The following is a 14,189-nucleotide window of genomic DNA, read 5'->3' as shown; positions in this document are numbered from 1 at the left end:
TTTTAATTTTGTAACTTGAAATTTGTATCTTTTGACCCCATACCCATTTCACCCCCCACCCCTGGAAAACATCAGTATCTTCTCTGTATTTATCACCTCGTTTTGTTTTGTTTTCTTTCCTTTGGTTTGTGTTTTAGAATTCACATATAAGTGAGATCATACAGTATTTGTCTTTCTCCAACTCATTTTGCTCAACATCATTATTTTAATGTTTCTGTCTGATAGCTCCAACATCTGTGTCATTTTTGAGTCTAGTTTTGTTGATTGCTTTGTTCTTAGAAAATGGATTGAGCTTTTTCCTTGCTTTTTAAAAATATGTCTTCAAATGTTTGATTGAATATCAGGTATCCTGTATTAATTGAAAGGGACATACCCAGTGTTTCTTCCCGGAAACGGGTGAGTCTCTTCTGTCAGGTCACCAGGGTGGTGGGCGGTAAGTTTCGATCAGCCTGCTCAGACGTTGACCTTGGCTTGGGCGTTGCTGTTCTTGCGATGACCTTCAAGGTACTAAGACTTCGGATTCCTTCGTGCTGGGCTTCCAGTGCCGTGTGCCCAGGGCGAGGGCTGGAGGCGCAGAGTTCTTGCTCTGCCCTAAGTTTCCAGCAGCCCCTGTGTGCCCCGCCCGCGGAGGGGACCCTCCACATGCCTGCCTCCCCCCAGTGACCGCTGCTGCTCCTGCGGCCGTGCCGGCCAGGCCGAGTCAGGGGCAGGAGGGCTCTGTCGTCCTGGCCCCGGGTCAGTCCCGAGCAGGCCCGTGGGCCTTCGGTCTTGGAGGGCGAGGCCTCCTCATTTCCGGCTGCTCCTCCCCGGGATGGTCAGACTCCCCTTTGTAGTGGGGGTGGGTTTGTGCGAGCTTCCCCGCCCTCCCTGTTGTAGCGATCCTCGAAGCACCACGTCAGGCCCGGCGCCCGGCCCGATTCCCGGCCCCTGTTCAGCGGGGCGGGTTACCCCTGCACTTCCCCTCCTGCAGTGTGAGTCTCGGTGGTGGGTGTGTGGATGGCACCGCCCCCGGCGGCCTCCGAGGAGCCCCCACCTCCAGCTGAGCTGTTGGAAAGGGGGCTCTTGGAGGAGGGGCGGCCGCGCTTATGGTTTGTATATGCCGTCGAGGAAAGAACTTCAAAGTCTGTGAAAATAAGACAGGGGCAAGCTGCCTCAGGAAGGCACGATTTATTGGGCTCACACGGGCTGGGTTCCCTGCCGGAGACAGAGAAGGACCCTGGCGGAGACACGCAGGGTCACAGGGGGATCCGGCTCGTCCTGCTCCGTCCTCGCCCCAGGGTTCAGACGGTTCATCGGGAATGTTTGACCTGCCACGCGCAGAACCGGAGGCCGGGCGAAGACTTGGTCCTCACCGGAGGGGCACGGGTGGGGCCCCGTCTGCCGCCGGAGCAGGTGTTAGGAGACCCCTGGTCAGGAGCAGCACGGGGAGCTACAGCACACGGGTCTGCAGACCAGGGTGGGGCAGGAGGGCCGGCAGGAGGGCACACACTCGGGTCTGCAGCTCACGGGCACGCACACGGCGGGTCTGCAGCTCAGGGGCACGCACACGGTGGGTCTGCAGCTCACGGGCACGCACACGGAGGACTGGCAGGAGGGCACACACTCGGGCTTGCAGCTCACGGGCACGCACACGGAGGACTGGCAGGAGGGCACACACTCGGGCCTGCAGCTCACGGGCACGCACACGGAGGACTGGCAGGAGGACACACACTCGGGCCTGCAGCTCACGGGCACGCACACGGTGGGTCTGCAGCTCACGGGCACGCACGTGGAGGACTGGCAGGAAGGCACACACTCGGGCCTGCAGCTCACGGGCACGCACACGGCGAGTCTGCAGCTCACGGGCACGCACACGGGCTTGCAGCTCACGGGCACACAGCAGGACGCCTGGCCGGGGCCGGAGGAGCCGCAGGAAGCCTGGCAGCCCGCGGAGCAGCTGGTGTGGCACATGTTGGCGTGGGGCTCGGCCGGTGTCCGGGAGGGAGGAGGGCGGGGACGTCTGGAGGCTCCTTGCCTGGGCCGCCTTTATACCGGGCCGTGGGCGTCCTGGCCACCCAGAGGCACAGCTGTGGACTTCCTCATGGCTGTTTCCGCCACGTTTCCCCAACACCCTCTTGTCCTGAGACGCCCTCCCCCGTGTGACGCTCCGCTGTAAATTAAGTTTAGCTTAGAGGCCAGTTTCTTCTTCTGTAAACAGGACGTCCTGGTTCGACTTTACTTGGGGTCCGTGTCACTTCTCCAGGCCGATACTGTGCCCGGAGCGCCACCGGTTCGACTCAGCGCCGAGCCTTTATTCCTTTTTGCCGTCAGCGGAGGCTTTGGGGCAATGTGTTTTGAGCTTTTATTTTGCACGGGAAAACATTAAAGTAGGGATCTGCAAACTGGGGAGCAGAGAAGTCTGTGGGACAAAGGTGGCCTGCCGCCTGTTTGGCAAATAAAGTTTTATTGGAAACGGCCATGCTCGTTTGCTTACGTGCCGTCTAGGGCTCGCGCTGTAATGTGAAGTGGTTATGAGACCGACCACGTCACTGCAGAGGCTGAAACATTTACTGTCTTCCATTTATAGAAAGGTGACCGACTTCTGCCTTATAGCCATCTATGTAATCATCGATTTGTTCGTGCAACAGACATATACTTTGTGCTGGCTATAGAGATGTCCTAGCCTCACGGGCCTTCCGGGGCAATGGATACATGAGTGCGTACAAATCAACGCCTGAAATAATTACAGAGAGGGCCGAGTCCCAGAAAGGAAAGCAGGCTCAGCAGGTAGAGAGTAATGGGGTGTTGGTGGGTGGTTGGGGGCCTCTGTGTGGAGGCGACGCTGAGCTGGCTCCTGGGAGATGTGGAGGGGTCGGGAGGCGGTGTTCCAAGCAGAGGCAGCCGTGGGAGTGTTAACGACACTGCTGCAGGATGGGCGTGCTCCAGGAGCAGCGGGAAGCGTGGACGAGAGCGGCGTGGATGCTCATCTTTAGGTGCGGGCGGACGGGTTCAGACCGTGCAGCTGGGGGTCCGGGCATCCCAGTCCTGGGCCGACAGAAGAAGAAAGACAATGTCAACTTGAAGACACGTCGGGAGGAATCATCCAATCCGAAGAAGAGAGAACAGAATTATGAAAAACGAAGAGGGTCCCTGGGACAATATCGGGAAGTCGAACGACAAGCAAGTTCAACACAAGAAGGAGAAGAGAATGATACTGAAGCACAAGAATGTTTTGAATAATGGACAAAATACCCAAATTTGATCTATTAAAAAAATAGATACCTTCTACCTAATAGATATGCTTCTACCTAACAGCTCCAAGAAACTCAGAAACCCCCCAAAGCCCCAGCATAATTTGGCCCAATGGTGAGGACCACGGACTCCAGAGTGAAACCCAGCAGCTTCCAATTCCTGCTGCTTGGCTGCCCCAGTGAGAACGTGCACACAGCACAGAATCCTTCCAAACCTAATTGCACATCCGTGTAAGTGGGGCACACCTGCCCCTCGAATGGTGGCAGGGACCGATAACTAATCAGTTATGAGACGATCCATGTGAGATGCTTAGCACAACACTCGGCACAAAGCTGGGACTCCCTCATTGTTATTCTTGCAATAACGTGGCTACAGCTCTCCCCGATGAGGAGCCCAGCCGCTTGGCCCTGGCCAGGGGGGAAGGCGTTGTAGATCACCGAGTTTCCAAATCAAAACGGGGGACCGCCCCCACCCCCTCACCCCGTCCCCCCACCCCGGGTCTGGTGACTGGGATGGTACTAGTGTGGACAGGGGGCAGGGTGTATAAACTTGGGGAGGACCTTGAACGTCCTGATGTGGAGTCCCCTGTCCCTGCTGACGGTCCTTGGCCATCCAGCCTGGGGTCTGAATCCAGAAATCGCAGGGCCGCTGGGTCACAGGGAGCCTGGGGGCTGAGACAGAGTTTCCTGAACTGAGTCACTTCCCGCAGAACCTCCAGGAAGAGACGCACACAGGAGGAAGAGGAAGGAAACAAGCAGGCAACCAGGAGGAGGGCACCTGTGTGGCTTGTTGCCAGGACGCCACAGCCTGGGTATAAAAGCCGCCTGGGGAAGGAGGCTCCAGACCAGCCCCGTTTTCCACCCTGACTCCACTCCAGCCCTACGTCGCCATGTGCCACACCAGCAGCTCCACTGGCTGCCAGCCGGCCTGCTGTGTGCCCAGCTCCTGCCAGGCGTCCTGCTATGTGCCCAGCTCCTGCCAGCCGACCTGCTACGTGCCCAGCTCCTGCCAGCCGACCTATGTGCCCAGCTCCTGCCAGGCGTCCTGCTATGTGCCCAGCTCCTGCCAGACGTCCTGCTATGTGCCCAGCTCCTGCCAGGCGTCCTGCTATGTGCCCAGCTCCTGCCAGGCGTCCTGCTATGTGCCCAGCTCCTGCCAGGCGTCCTGCTGTGTGCCCAGCTCCTGCCAGGCGTCCTGCTATGTGCCCAGCTCCTGCCAGGCGTCCTGCCGCGTGCCCGTGAGCTGCAAGCCTGTTGTGTACCTGCCCGTGAGCTGCAAGCCCATTGTGTGTGTGACCCCCTCCTGCCAGTCCTCCGGGTGCTGCCGGCCCTCCTGCCCCACCCTGGTCCTCAGGCCTGTTCCCTGCGGCACCCCTAACTGCGGCTAGCCCATGGCCTCCTGGGACCCCTCCTCCGTGGGGCCAGAAGCAGCTGCTGTCTGAACTCCCGGCAGGCAGACCTCGTCCACCTGAGACCTTCTGGACCCGACTAGACCATCTTACAGCAAAGCCGCCTGATCCCCACTAACCAAGCGGACAGAGTCACCCCCGGCGTCCCCCGACCCCAGCCCGGGTCGTCCACACGGCACCCACCCCGGCTGGTGCAAGCGCCCAGGCTCTGCAGCCGCCAGCACCGAGCTCTAATAAATCCCAGAGCGCATGTGAAGCCCACCCGCGTGTGTGCTGTCTCTCTTTAGTGCTTTCCCCAAACTGCTTCCTCCAGGGCTCGCTCCCAGGCTTCTGGAAAGCTCCTTCTGCAGAGAAGCCACAGGGGACCAGATGGCTGTGCCCAGGGGACTGACCACTCAAAGGCAGCCCCTTGGGCGCGTGGGCAGTCCTAGCTCAGCCCGACGGGCCCCCAGGGCTTCCTGTGTCCCTTGAACGTGAGGTCAGTTCTCACTCAGCTCTGGGCGGGACCCAGGGCGACCCTCTGACTTTGTGAGGTTAAAAGTCCCCTGCTCGGCAATTACTACGCGAGCCCACCCCGGTCTAACCATTAAAACTGTCCGCTCCATACAGAGTGCAGCTCCTCCTGCAAACGTCCGGGGGCACAGGGCTTTGTGGGTAACTTCCGTGGGCCCCGGAGATGTCCGCGTCCCCATGCCCGGAATCAGCGACCGCAGCCCTACGGGCGAGGCAGCTTCCCAGACGGGGTGCACGGAGGGTCTCGCAACGGGAGACGCCCTGGAGTAGCCAGGTGGGCCGGTGTCATCCCAGGGACAGGCGGGAGACGCGCAGAGAGGGCGTGGTGGTCGGCACAAGGAAGCCGAGGCACACCGGGGTGCCAGGGGGGAAGCTGTTTGGGAACCGAGAAATAGTGTAAGAGGAACACCATCAAGGGGGTCCTTCCTGCAACGGACACATATCTGGAAACTTCCCTTATCGTGAGGTCACGGGATCATAGAGGATGTGAAATTCAGGAGCGGCTCTCAGAGCACCGGCCGTTCGCAGCCCTTCCTCGTCCTTGGTCCGGTTCGGACCCCACCGCCAGCCACTGTCTCACCGTCACAGGTGCTCAGTCGTTGCGTCTGGCCCTCGTTTTGCACACACCCTCCCTCCAGGACCCCAGGGCCACGGGCCCACCCACCAGGCAGCGGGGAGGCCCTCCCAGTGTCCTCAGTGACGCCTCGGAGGGGGCGACCGTCCTGGTCTCGGGCCCGACGGGTGACGGGGTGTCTGGGGTCGGGAGTTGCCCACAGACGGGCTCCCCCGAGATCTGGAGGGTCCCAGAACATGCTGCACCGTGAACGGCGTTCAAGAAACTTCCAACGGTAACGACAGCCATCACCTCCGACTCGTTCTCTCCTGGGCAGCGGTCCCCACTGACGGTGTAGACGCTCTAGCTGGGAGTCGTCCCGCTGACGGTGTAGACGTTCTGTCTGAGAGCTGTCTGGCTGACCGTGTAGATGCCCCGTCTGGGAGCAGTCTAGTCCGGCTGGCCGTGTAGATACCCCGAATGTGAGCAGTCTAGTCTGATTGACCATGTAGATGTCTATCTGGGAGCAGTCTGGCTATGTAGATGCCCCGTCTGGGAGCAGTCTAGTCTGGCCGACCGTGTAGACGCCCTGTCTGGGAGCAGTCCACTGACCATGTAGATGTTCTAGCTGGGACTAGTCCTACTGACTGTGTAGACGCCCCTCTGTGAACAGTCTGGCTGACCGTGTAGATGCCCCATCTGGGAGCAGTCCAGCTGACCATGTAGACGCCCCAGCCAGGAGCACCTTGGCCTCAGGGTGGCCGGCCCCGCCTTCTGCAGCTGTGACCGACTTTCCCGGGGAGCCATCAGAAAGTCCTGGATGTTCTTGTGCCACGGGGCAGGGGTGGGGGCGGGGGCACGTCCTGCAGGGGCCCAGCCCCTCCCTCCCATGCCCTATCCTGGCACCGTTGTGGGTTGTGCGTTGCTGGTTTCCACGTGAGTCAACATCCGTGCGCTGCACTCTTTTTGGTTCCCGATGAGGCGGAACTTCCTCACGTCTCTCACTCTGTGCTGTGAGGAATCCTATCTGCCCGTCTATCTGTGCAAATGGTGGAATTTTTCTTAAAATTCGAATGGATGAGGTTTTGAATAAATGTGGGGAAACTGAGGGATTTAGGAGTCAAGGCAGGTAACGATCCAGCCCCTTTCTCTTCACAGGCCCCTGGGGATTTTGCTCTGTCTCTGCTTCCCTGGGAGGGGGTGGGGAGAGCCAGCCTCTGCGAGGAGGTACCCCCCTCTCCCGGCTGCCGGCCTCTGCTGTTCTGCTCCCGAGGGCCTCTTCCGTCTGTCCCTGGCACGAGGGACAAATAGGGAGCCCGATGCTGACCTCGTGGGTCTGGCCGGTGCTCGCTGACCCTCTCTAGTGCTAGTGGTCCACTGAGACTGCAGGCTCGTCCTCTTCCACTGTCCTGAGGATTTGTTCACAAGGCAGCGTTTAGCTCCCTGTCTCCTCAATCAGGCCTGACACCTCGAGCAGAATGCGTGATGCCTGAACCGACCCCTGCACCCCTCCTGGGGCCCGCGGGAATCTGCTGGTGCTTCAGAGCGTCAGCCCTCGTGCCCAGACCAGCACGCAGGCATTCCTGTGTGTGGACGCCTCTCTCCAAGGGCGTCAGCGCGGTGTTACTGGGCCCTCGGGTTCCCACCAGGTAGGGTCGTGCTGCCCCAGCTCACCTTTAACCTGCACGGGCAGGGGGCCAGGCGTGGGCAGGGCCCAAGGCCCACTCAGGGTGCGAGGCTTCTGCAGCCGCACTCACGTGCCGGGCCCAGCCCGGGGAAGGCCTGGCTCTTCCCGGGGAGGAGGGTGGGGACGCGGGGTGGGAAGGGAAGTGGAGTATGCGGACGGCGTCCGCGTGCAGATCTCCTCTTTCGGGGGCTTTGAACTTGGACTTGGAGGCTACGTCTTTGTCGCTTGCTTCCACCAGGCAGAGCAAACGCTGCCCGCGTTGGCGTGGTCTCTGGGCTCAGAGGAGAGGGAACAACACAGCCATCTCTGTTTCATGATCCAGACATTTTATTGATGATAGCAGTGGCCTTTGTCACCCGGAATGAGAGCAACCAGCCTTCAGGGGAGGGCCCCAGGGTGCAGCAGCCCCCCCACCCCCCCGTTGAGGGACCTGTCTTTGCAGAAAGGGAAGCCGGGCATGTCCGGATCCCCAGGAGTCAGCAGCTGTGCGTCCACCGAGGGGCAGGGGCGTCCTGGCGCCCCCAGAGGGGTTCCGGGGCTCCTGAGAGAGGACGTCTGTGCTCTGGAGCAAAGATAGCAGCTCTAGAGGCAGAAGCTGGAGCCGGTCAGCAGCAGCGCTGGCCCGAGACAGGGCCGCAGCAGGCAGGGCGGGGGCACGCGGGGCGGCAGAGCAGGGACACGCAGGAGGCCGGGCGGCAGCAGGAGGAGGCAGGGGCGCAGCAGGCGGGGCGGGGGCACGCGGGGCGGCAGAGCAGGGATACACTGGAGGAGGGTCTGCAGCAGGGGCTGGGCTGGCAGCAGGAGGGGGCTGAGCAGGGGGAGTCCTCGCAGCAGACAGGGGTGCAGCAGACGGGCTTGCAGCAGACAGGGGTGCAGCAGACGGGCTTGCAGCACGCAGGGGTGCAGCAGTCTCCCTGGCAGGGGGAGGAGGGGCCACAGGACGGCTGGCAGCACAAAGAGGTTGTGCAGGGGGAGTCCTCACAGCACACAGGGGTGCAGCAGACGGGCTTGCAGCAGACAGGGGTGCAGCAGACGGGCTTACAGCACACAGGGGTGCAGCAGGCGGGCCTGCACACGGGGCAGCAGAGCAGGGACACGCAGGAGGAGGGTCTGCAGCAGGGGCTGGGCCGGCAGCATGAAGAGGTTGTGCAGGGGGAGTCCTCACAGCACACAGGGGTGCAGCAGACAGGCTTGCAGCACACAGGGGTGCAGCAGACGGGCTTACAGCACACAGGGGTGCAGCAGTCTTCCTGACAGGGGGAGGAGGTGCAGCAGGACGGCTGGCAGCATGAAGAGGTTGTGCAGGGGGAGTCCTCACAGCACACAGGGGTGCAGCATACAGGCTTGCAGCACACAGGGGTGTAGCAGTATTCCTGGCAGGAGGAGGAGGGGCCACAGGCTGGCCGGCAGCAGGAGCCAGTGCGGGCCGACTGGCAGGGGCCGCACAGGAGGGTCAGGCAGGGGGCCGGGGCGCAGCACGGGGGCTCGCAGCAGCTCTCTGGGCAGTCGTCCACCTGCCAGGAGGAGTCGGGGCAGGAGTCCGAGGCCCCGGGCAGGCAGACGCGGCTGCCATAGCTCAGGTCGCTGGAGCAGACGGACAGGGTGGACGCGGCCATGGCGGGGGCGGTGGGGCTGCAGGAGGGAGTGCGTGTGAGTGTGTGTGTGAGTGTGTGTGTGTGTGTCTGTGTGTGTGTGTGTGTGAGGAGCTCCGGCCGTCTGTCGGCTTTTATACCTCCCGGCTGCGTGTTGTCCCAGCCGACGGCTCACACGCCTCCTTCCTTGTTGGTCTGAGACCTGCTTGCAGGGTAAGCCCTCATTAGCACTGCTTTATTTTCTACGATTGGATTTTCCTCAGTCGTCTTGTGAGTCTGTTGCAGGACTCTGTTTTCCCACATGTTCATTGTTTGGTTCCAGAAAACTTGTGGAAAATATTTGGGGCAGGTTTTCCTGAGTGAGGTTAGAGGGGAGCCCTTCTCCAAAGTGATGAATTCTGGTTACAGCTCCCTGTTTGGAACTGCTTTAAATATTTTAAAATTCCTTTGAAGTCTGATAAAGTGCAACTCACCTTATAAAATGCAGAGGACTGGCTCACAGAAAGCTAAGTAACCACCCTGTGCCTGTGTCAGGAGCAGTGTTTCCATGCCCCCCGACAGGCTCAGTCTCAGCTCCTCTTCATCCTCCGTGACTAACTCAGAGGCCCCTTGTTATATTTCGCGATACATTCTGGACTTCTTTTTTCCATTTTCATTTGGCTATGTTAGAAGATCAAAAACATTTTTACATGTGGTGGTCGGTTTTATATTTTAGGACTTTTTTCATGTCTGAAATGCAGCAATTTATGATAGTTTGGCTGGGTATAGAATTCAGATTTTTAACTGCTTGTTTCCTGAAAGCCTCAAAGGTACGTTTCCATTCTCTTGTGCTGCCATTGTTTATTCACCTTTTATTTCTCTCTTTTGTTTTATACTTGAGGAGCACTTGGTTTTCTTTTTATTGTAGTTCTGAACTTTGTATGGTTGGAACTCATCGAGCATTTCAGTGCGAAGGCTCACTTCAGGAAATGTTTGTGTACAACTGAAAAAAATATCTCATCTTTCCTTGTCTCTCTTTTTGTGCTCCAGTTAGACATCAGACCTTCTGGAACCAGCCATTTAAAAAAAAAATTTAATGTTTATTTATTTTTGAGAGAGATAGAGACAGAAAATGAGCAGGGGAGGGAAAGAGAGAGACACACACACACACACACACACACAATCCAAAATATGCTCCAGGCTCTGAGTTGTCAACGCAGAGCCTGACACAGGCTCAAACTTGTGAACCAGGAGATCGTGACCTGAGCCAAAGTTGGACGCTTAACTGACTGAGCCACACAGGCACCCCTGGAACCAGCCTTTCTATCTCTCAACTTTTCTCCCATTTTCCTTATGTTTGTCATTTGCCCTCTTGACTCTCTTGGTTTTATGTTTTGGACCACGTTTCAGTCTTTAGCCATTTCTAGCCTATTATTTGGCATTATTTACAAGCTTACAGTTTTCAAACATCATCACCTGATTATTTCTTGTTCATAGCAGCTTGATTTCATCTTGTGATGTGAAGGAGATGTGTTCTCCGCAACTCTGATTATGGTACAGGTGTCTCCATGCTTTCCGCTGAGTCTTACACGTCTGTTTCATTGGACATCAGGCAAGGCCTGCTCAATGGTGTCAGTTCATTTGATTTTATGAATGAAAAACTTCTGGGGCATTGAGGTCCTGTTCCAATTTATATACAAATCTGTTTCCATCTGCGTCTCTTTTCTACAAACATAAAAAAAATCCCGAGCTTCCTTCTTGCTTTTATACTATTTTGATTTAGTTTTCCTTATAATGTTTGAGATATCCTTTCTGTAGGCCTTCTAGGGGTTGTGGGAGAACCATGCATTTAATCCACTCCCCTGAACGGAAGAATGCAGTGTTGCTATGGGAAATACGAATAACCACCTGGTACTACAGGGTGTTCCGGTGCTTTCCTGTGTAGACACACACAGGGCGGGCAGCTTCTGAGGTCAGCCACTGTGTGAGGCGCCCCTCGGGGACCCACTTTCACAGATGCAAAAATGCTGGAGAAGTGAACCACTCAATGGTGGGTGGGAAGTTCAAGAGCCCACAATTCTGGATACATCTCTCATGCCCCCTGGTCAAGCCCCCAGGCCTGGCCCCCAAAGCCTGGGGTTTTGTGAGTGGGAATGGGGAGGGAACGCGGGCTTGAGGCCAGTGGGGTCGGGGGAGGCTGACGCTGGCTTTGGGGACAGGCCCTGGTGCCGGTTTGATGACTTCCTCTACTCTGCCCACAGCTGCTTCTGGGGTCCGGCTCAGTCTAACAGGTGTTGGGGCTCATCCTCCTCTTCTGCTTCTGATTTGTGGCCCACGTCCCTGTGTGTGATGCCCTTTCCCTTGGCCCATACACTGCCTGCTTCTCCCTTCTCTGGACGGTCACAGCATCATTCAACTGCCCCTGCTTCAACCACACCTCCTCAGGGTTGCTGGCACCCTGACCCAGGTCCGGACCCCTCTCTGAGACAGGCCACTGTGGGTTGGGGGCCTCAGGCTGGTGCCGGCAGGCCAGGGTCAGTGGGAGATCGAATGATCACATGATTTCTGAAAACAGGAAGAAAAGCTCTGGGCATCTGAGTGGGGACAGAAGGGCAGCGAGCTGGGTCCTGGCTCGCAGGCACGGAGGCGCCAGCAGTGAGCGAGAGTCCGGAAGGCTGTGGCGCAGACAGCCACGTCAGTGGCAAGGGATTCACGTTTCGTGTCTTCCTTTCCAAGCGCATGCGTTCTGTTTATTTTGCTGTCATGGCACCAGCTGGGATGCCTGGTACAGCCCGAGCCCTGACAGCAGACCCTCCTGCCTCACTCCAGGGGGGAACCAGAGTGCGTGACGGAGCGTGTGGCCAGGCCGACGTTCATGGCTTTGTGGTGGAATTTGGTTGAACTTACGTGGTTTCTTTGTCTTCCCAGTTTGCCAAGAGTTTTGCTTTGGGCTTTTGAGTAAAGAATGAGTCGGATTGTGTGTGTGTATGTGTTCATCTGTTGGGAGGAATTCTAATGGCTTTTCTGCTCCCACTCTCCAGCAACATTGATCATATTTCTAACTTGCATTCGGACATTGACTCGACTTTTTACTCTTGTCGGGCAGCTCCGTATTGGATGAGCTAACGCTTTGGAATTTCTTACTTTGTATTCTTAGGTGAGCCTGGGTTACAGTCAGTTTCTCTGTCTCCCTCCCTCTAGAGAGAGGTTTTGGCATCAGAGTTTTACCAGGCGTGTTAAATAAACCCAGAAGACCTCTGGCTTTTTCTAAGCTCTGCAATGTTGTGAATGTAACAGGAAAGGCCTCTGTGTTGAAGGCTGGCGGTAGGCAACCTTACCGAGTCTATGCCTTTTGAAGATGAGACCTTTACATATCTTTTCAAGATCTTCTTTGGATATCGTTGTATTACAGTTTTCATCTTGTTAGTCAATACAGGCAACTTATAATTTCTAGAACTTGGTATATTTCATTTACATTTTCTTTTTTTTAATGTTTGTTTATTTTTGAGAGAGAGGGAGCGAGAAGGGGGAGGAGGGGCAGAGAGTGAGGGAGACACAGAATCTGAAGCGGCTCCAGGCTCTGAGCTGTCAGCACAGAGCCCGACGTGGGGCTTCAACTTACGAATCATGAGATCCTGACCTGAGCCGAAGTCGGACGCTTAACTAACTGAGCCCCCCAGGCGCCCCTTCATTTACATTTTCTAATTTTAGGATAAATATACTCATATACTACTTTTTTTATGCTTAGAAACAAATATCTCTGAATCAGTGAGCATATTCTTCTGTCCATTTTAAAGTTTATTGTTAGTAAACTTGCCAGAACTTGTAACATTTTACTGATACTTTTATTAAAATTTTTTTCATGTTTATTTTAGAAAGAGAGAGAGAGAGTAAGGGCACAAGCAGGGGAGGGACAGCGAGAGAGGGAGAGAGAACCTCAAGCAGGCTCTGTGCTGTCAGTGCAGAGCCTGACATGGGCTCGATCTCACGACCCTGGGATGATGACCTGAGCCCAAATCAAGAGTCGGACGCTCAACCGACTGAGCCACTCCTACTCTTTCTTACTTTGTTTTTTGAGGGACAGCTGTGTGGCTCAGTCGGTTAAGTGTCAGCTCAGGTCTGATCTCACTGTTTGTGAGTTCAAGCCCCGCGTACGGGCTCTGTGCTGACAGCTCAGAGCCTGGAGCCCGCTCAAGACTCTGTGTCTCCCTCTCTCTCCGTCCCCCACGCACACTCACACACACACTCTCTCTCAAAAATAAATAAACATTAAAAAATAAATTTAAAAAAATTTTGTTTTTTCAAGTATTTTTTTCTAGAGTGTTGAGGGGAACACTTAACCTCTGTCCCGGAAGCCACGCACCAGGGGAGGTGAGGCTTTGTCGGTAATACTGTTCCACACGCTCTTGTTTAGGCTACCGTGTTTTCGGGACTGTCCTACCACCACCGTAAGGCCAGGCCTCCCTAGGAAAGGCTTGACAGACTGCAGGTGGGTGAGTTTCTGCTTCGGAGGTGACGGATGGTGGTGTCACGGCAGGTGCCTCGGGATTCCCGCTGGGTCCCAGGCACGGATAGTATCCGTGAACGTTCTGTGGACACGTGAAGAGCCCGGGCCATTTCCGTCTTGCCGGAGATCGCTGAGCAGAAGTTTAGGAGGTTCATGGGCAGTGAACTTTCCGGGCTCCTGTTGTTTAAAAGCCGTCCTCTGTGGTGAGTGGGGCAGGGCCAGAGGTTCCTCTATTTTCTAGTCTTTTCTCTTGCTAGAACCTTGTAGAAACTTCCCCCTCCTGGCCCCTGCCACCTCGGGTTACCGTAATGCTTTCATCGCCTCGTGTCGTCTTGCTCCTCACGGCGTCTTCTGGCTCCAGGCACGTTTGTGCAACTTTTATGCCATGACTTTCTTCCGTGACTGGGGTTCGATCCATCCCCTTCCGCTCTGCTCAGGGCCACGGATGCTGGCCGGCTGCGTTTGCCCTCCTCGTGTCCTGAGCTCTTCGGACCTTCCTCGCTCTGTCCTTCTGTATCGCGTTCTGTGCAGATCCTTCCAGAATTAGCTTTTACCCACACGCTCTACTGCACACACTCTTATGTCTCCTTTTATCTGGAGTGTCGTGCTTTTAGCTTCCAAGAAGTCCCAAGTATTTCCGTCCTTCTTCCCTCCCTCCCTCCCTCTGTCAGTCTGTCTGTCTGTCTTTCTGTCTTTCATAAGCATCCTGTTCTTACTTT

General features: G+C 56.6%; 3 protein-coding genes across 3 annotated transcripts in view; 2 read left to right on the top strand and 1 right to left on the bottom strand.

Annotated features, from left to right (window-relative positions):
• TSPEAR (thrombospondin type laminin G domain and EAR repeats) overlaps nucleotides 1-14,189 on the top strand; it is a 158,443-nt gene that overhangs the window by 35,266 nt on the left and 108,988 nt on the right. The gene's annotated exons all lie outside the window — the stretch shown is intronic.
• Nucleotides 4,121-4,618, top strand: LOC124526256 (keratin-associated protein 12-1-like). The gene is made up of 2 exons (XM_047099124.1): nucleotides 4,121-4,183; nucleotides 4,331-4,618. The coding sequence occupies exons 1-2, from the start codon at nucleotides 4,121-4,123 to the stop codon at nucleotides 4,616-4,618; spliced, it is 351 nt and encodes a 116-aa protein (XP_046955080.1).
• On the bottom strand, nucleotides 7,998-9,008 carry LOC124526246 (keratin-associated protein 10-7-like). The gene has a single exon (XM_047099110.1). It carries the CDS (start codon nucleotides 9,006-9,008, stop codon nucleotides 7,998-8,000), a length of 1,011 nt encoding a protein of 336 aa, XP_046955066.1.

Source organism: Lynx rufus, unplaced genomic scaffold (genome assembly GCF_022079265.1).
Source record: "Lynx rufus isolate CCGP_SWC_20201006 ecotype Redwood Valley unplaced genomic scaffold, mLynRuf1.p SCAF_5, whole genome shotgun sequence".
NCBI lineage: Eukaryota > Metazoa > Chordata > Mammalia > Carnivora > Felidae > Lynx > Lynx rufus.
Note: the sequence above shows the minus strand (reverse complement) of the source record. Positions and strands in the feature narration are given on the sequence as shown.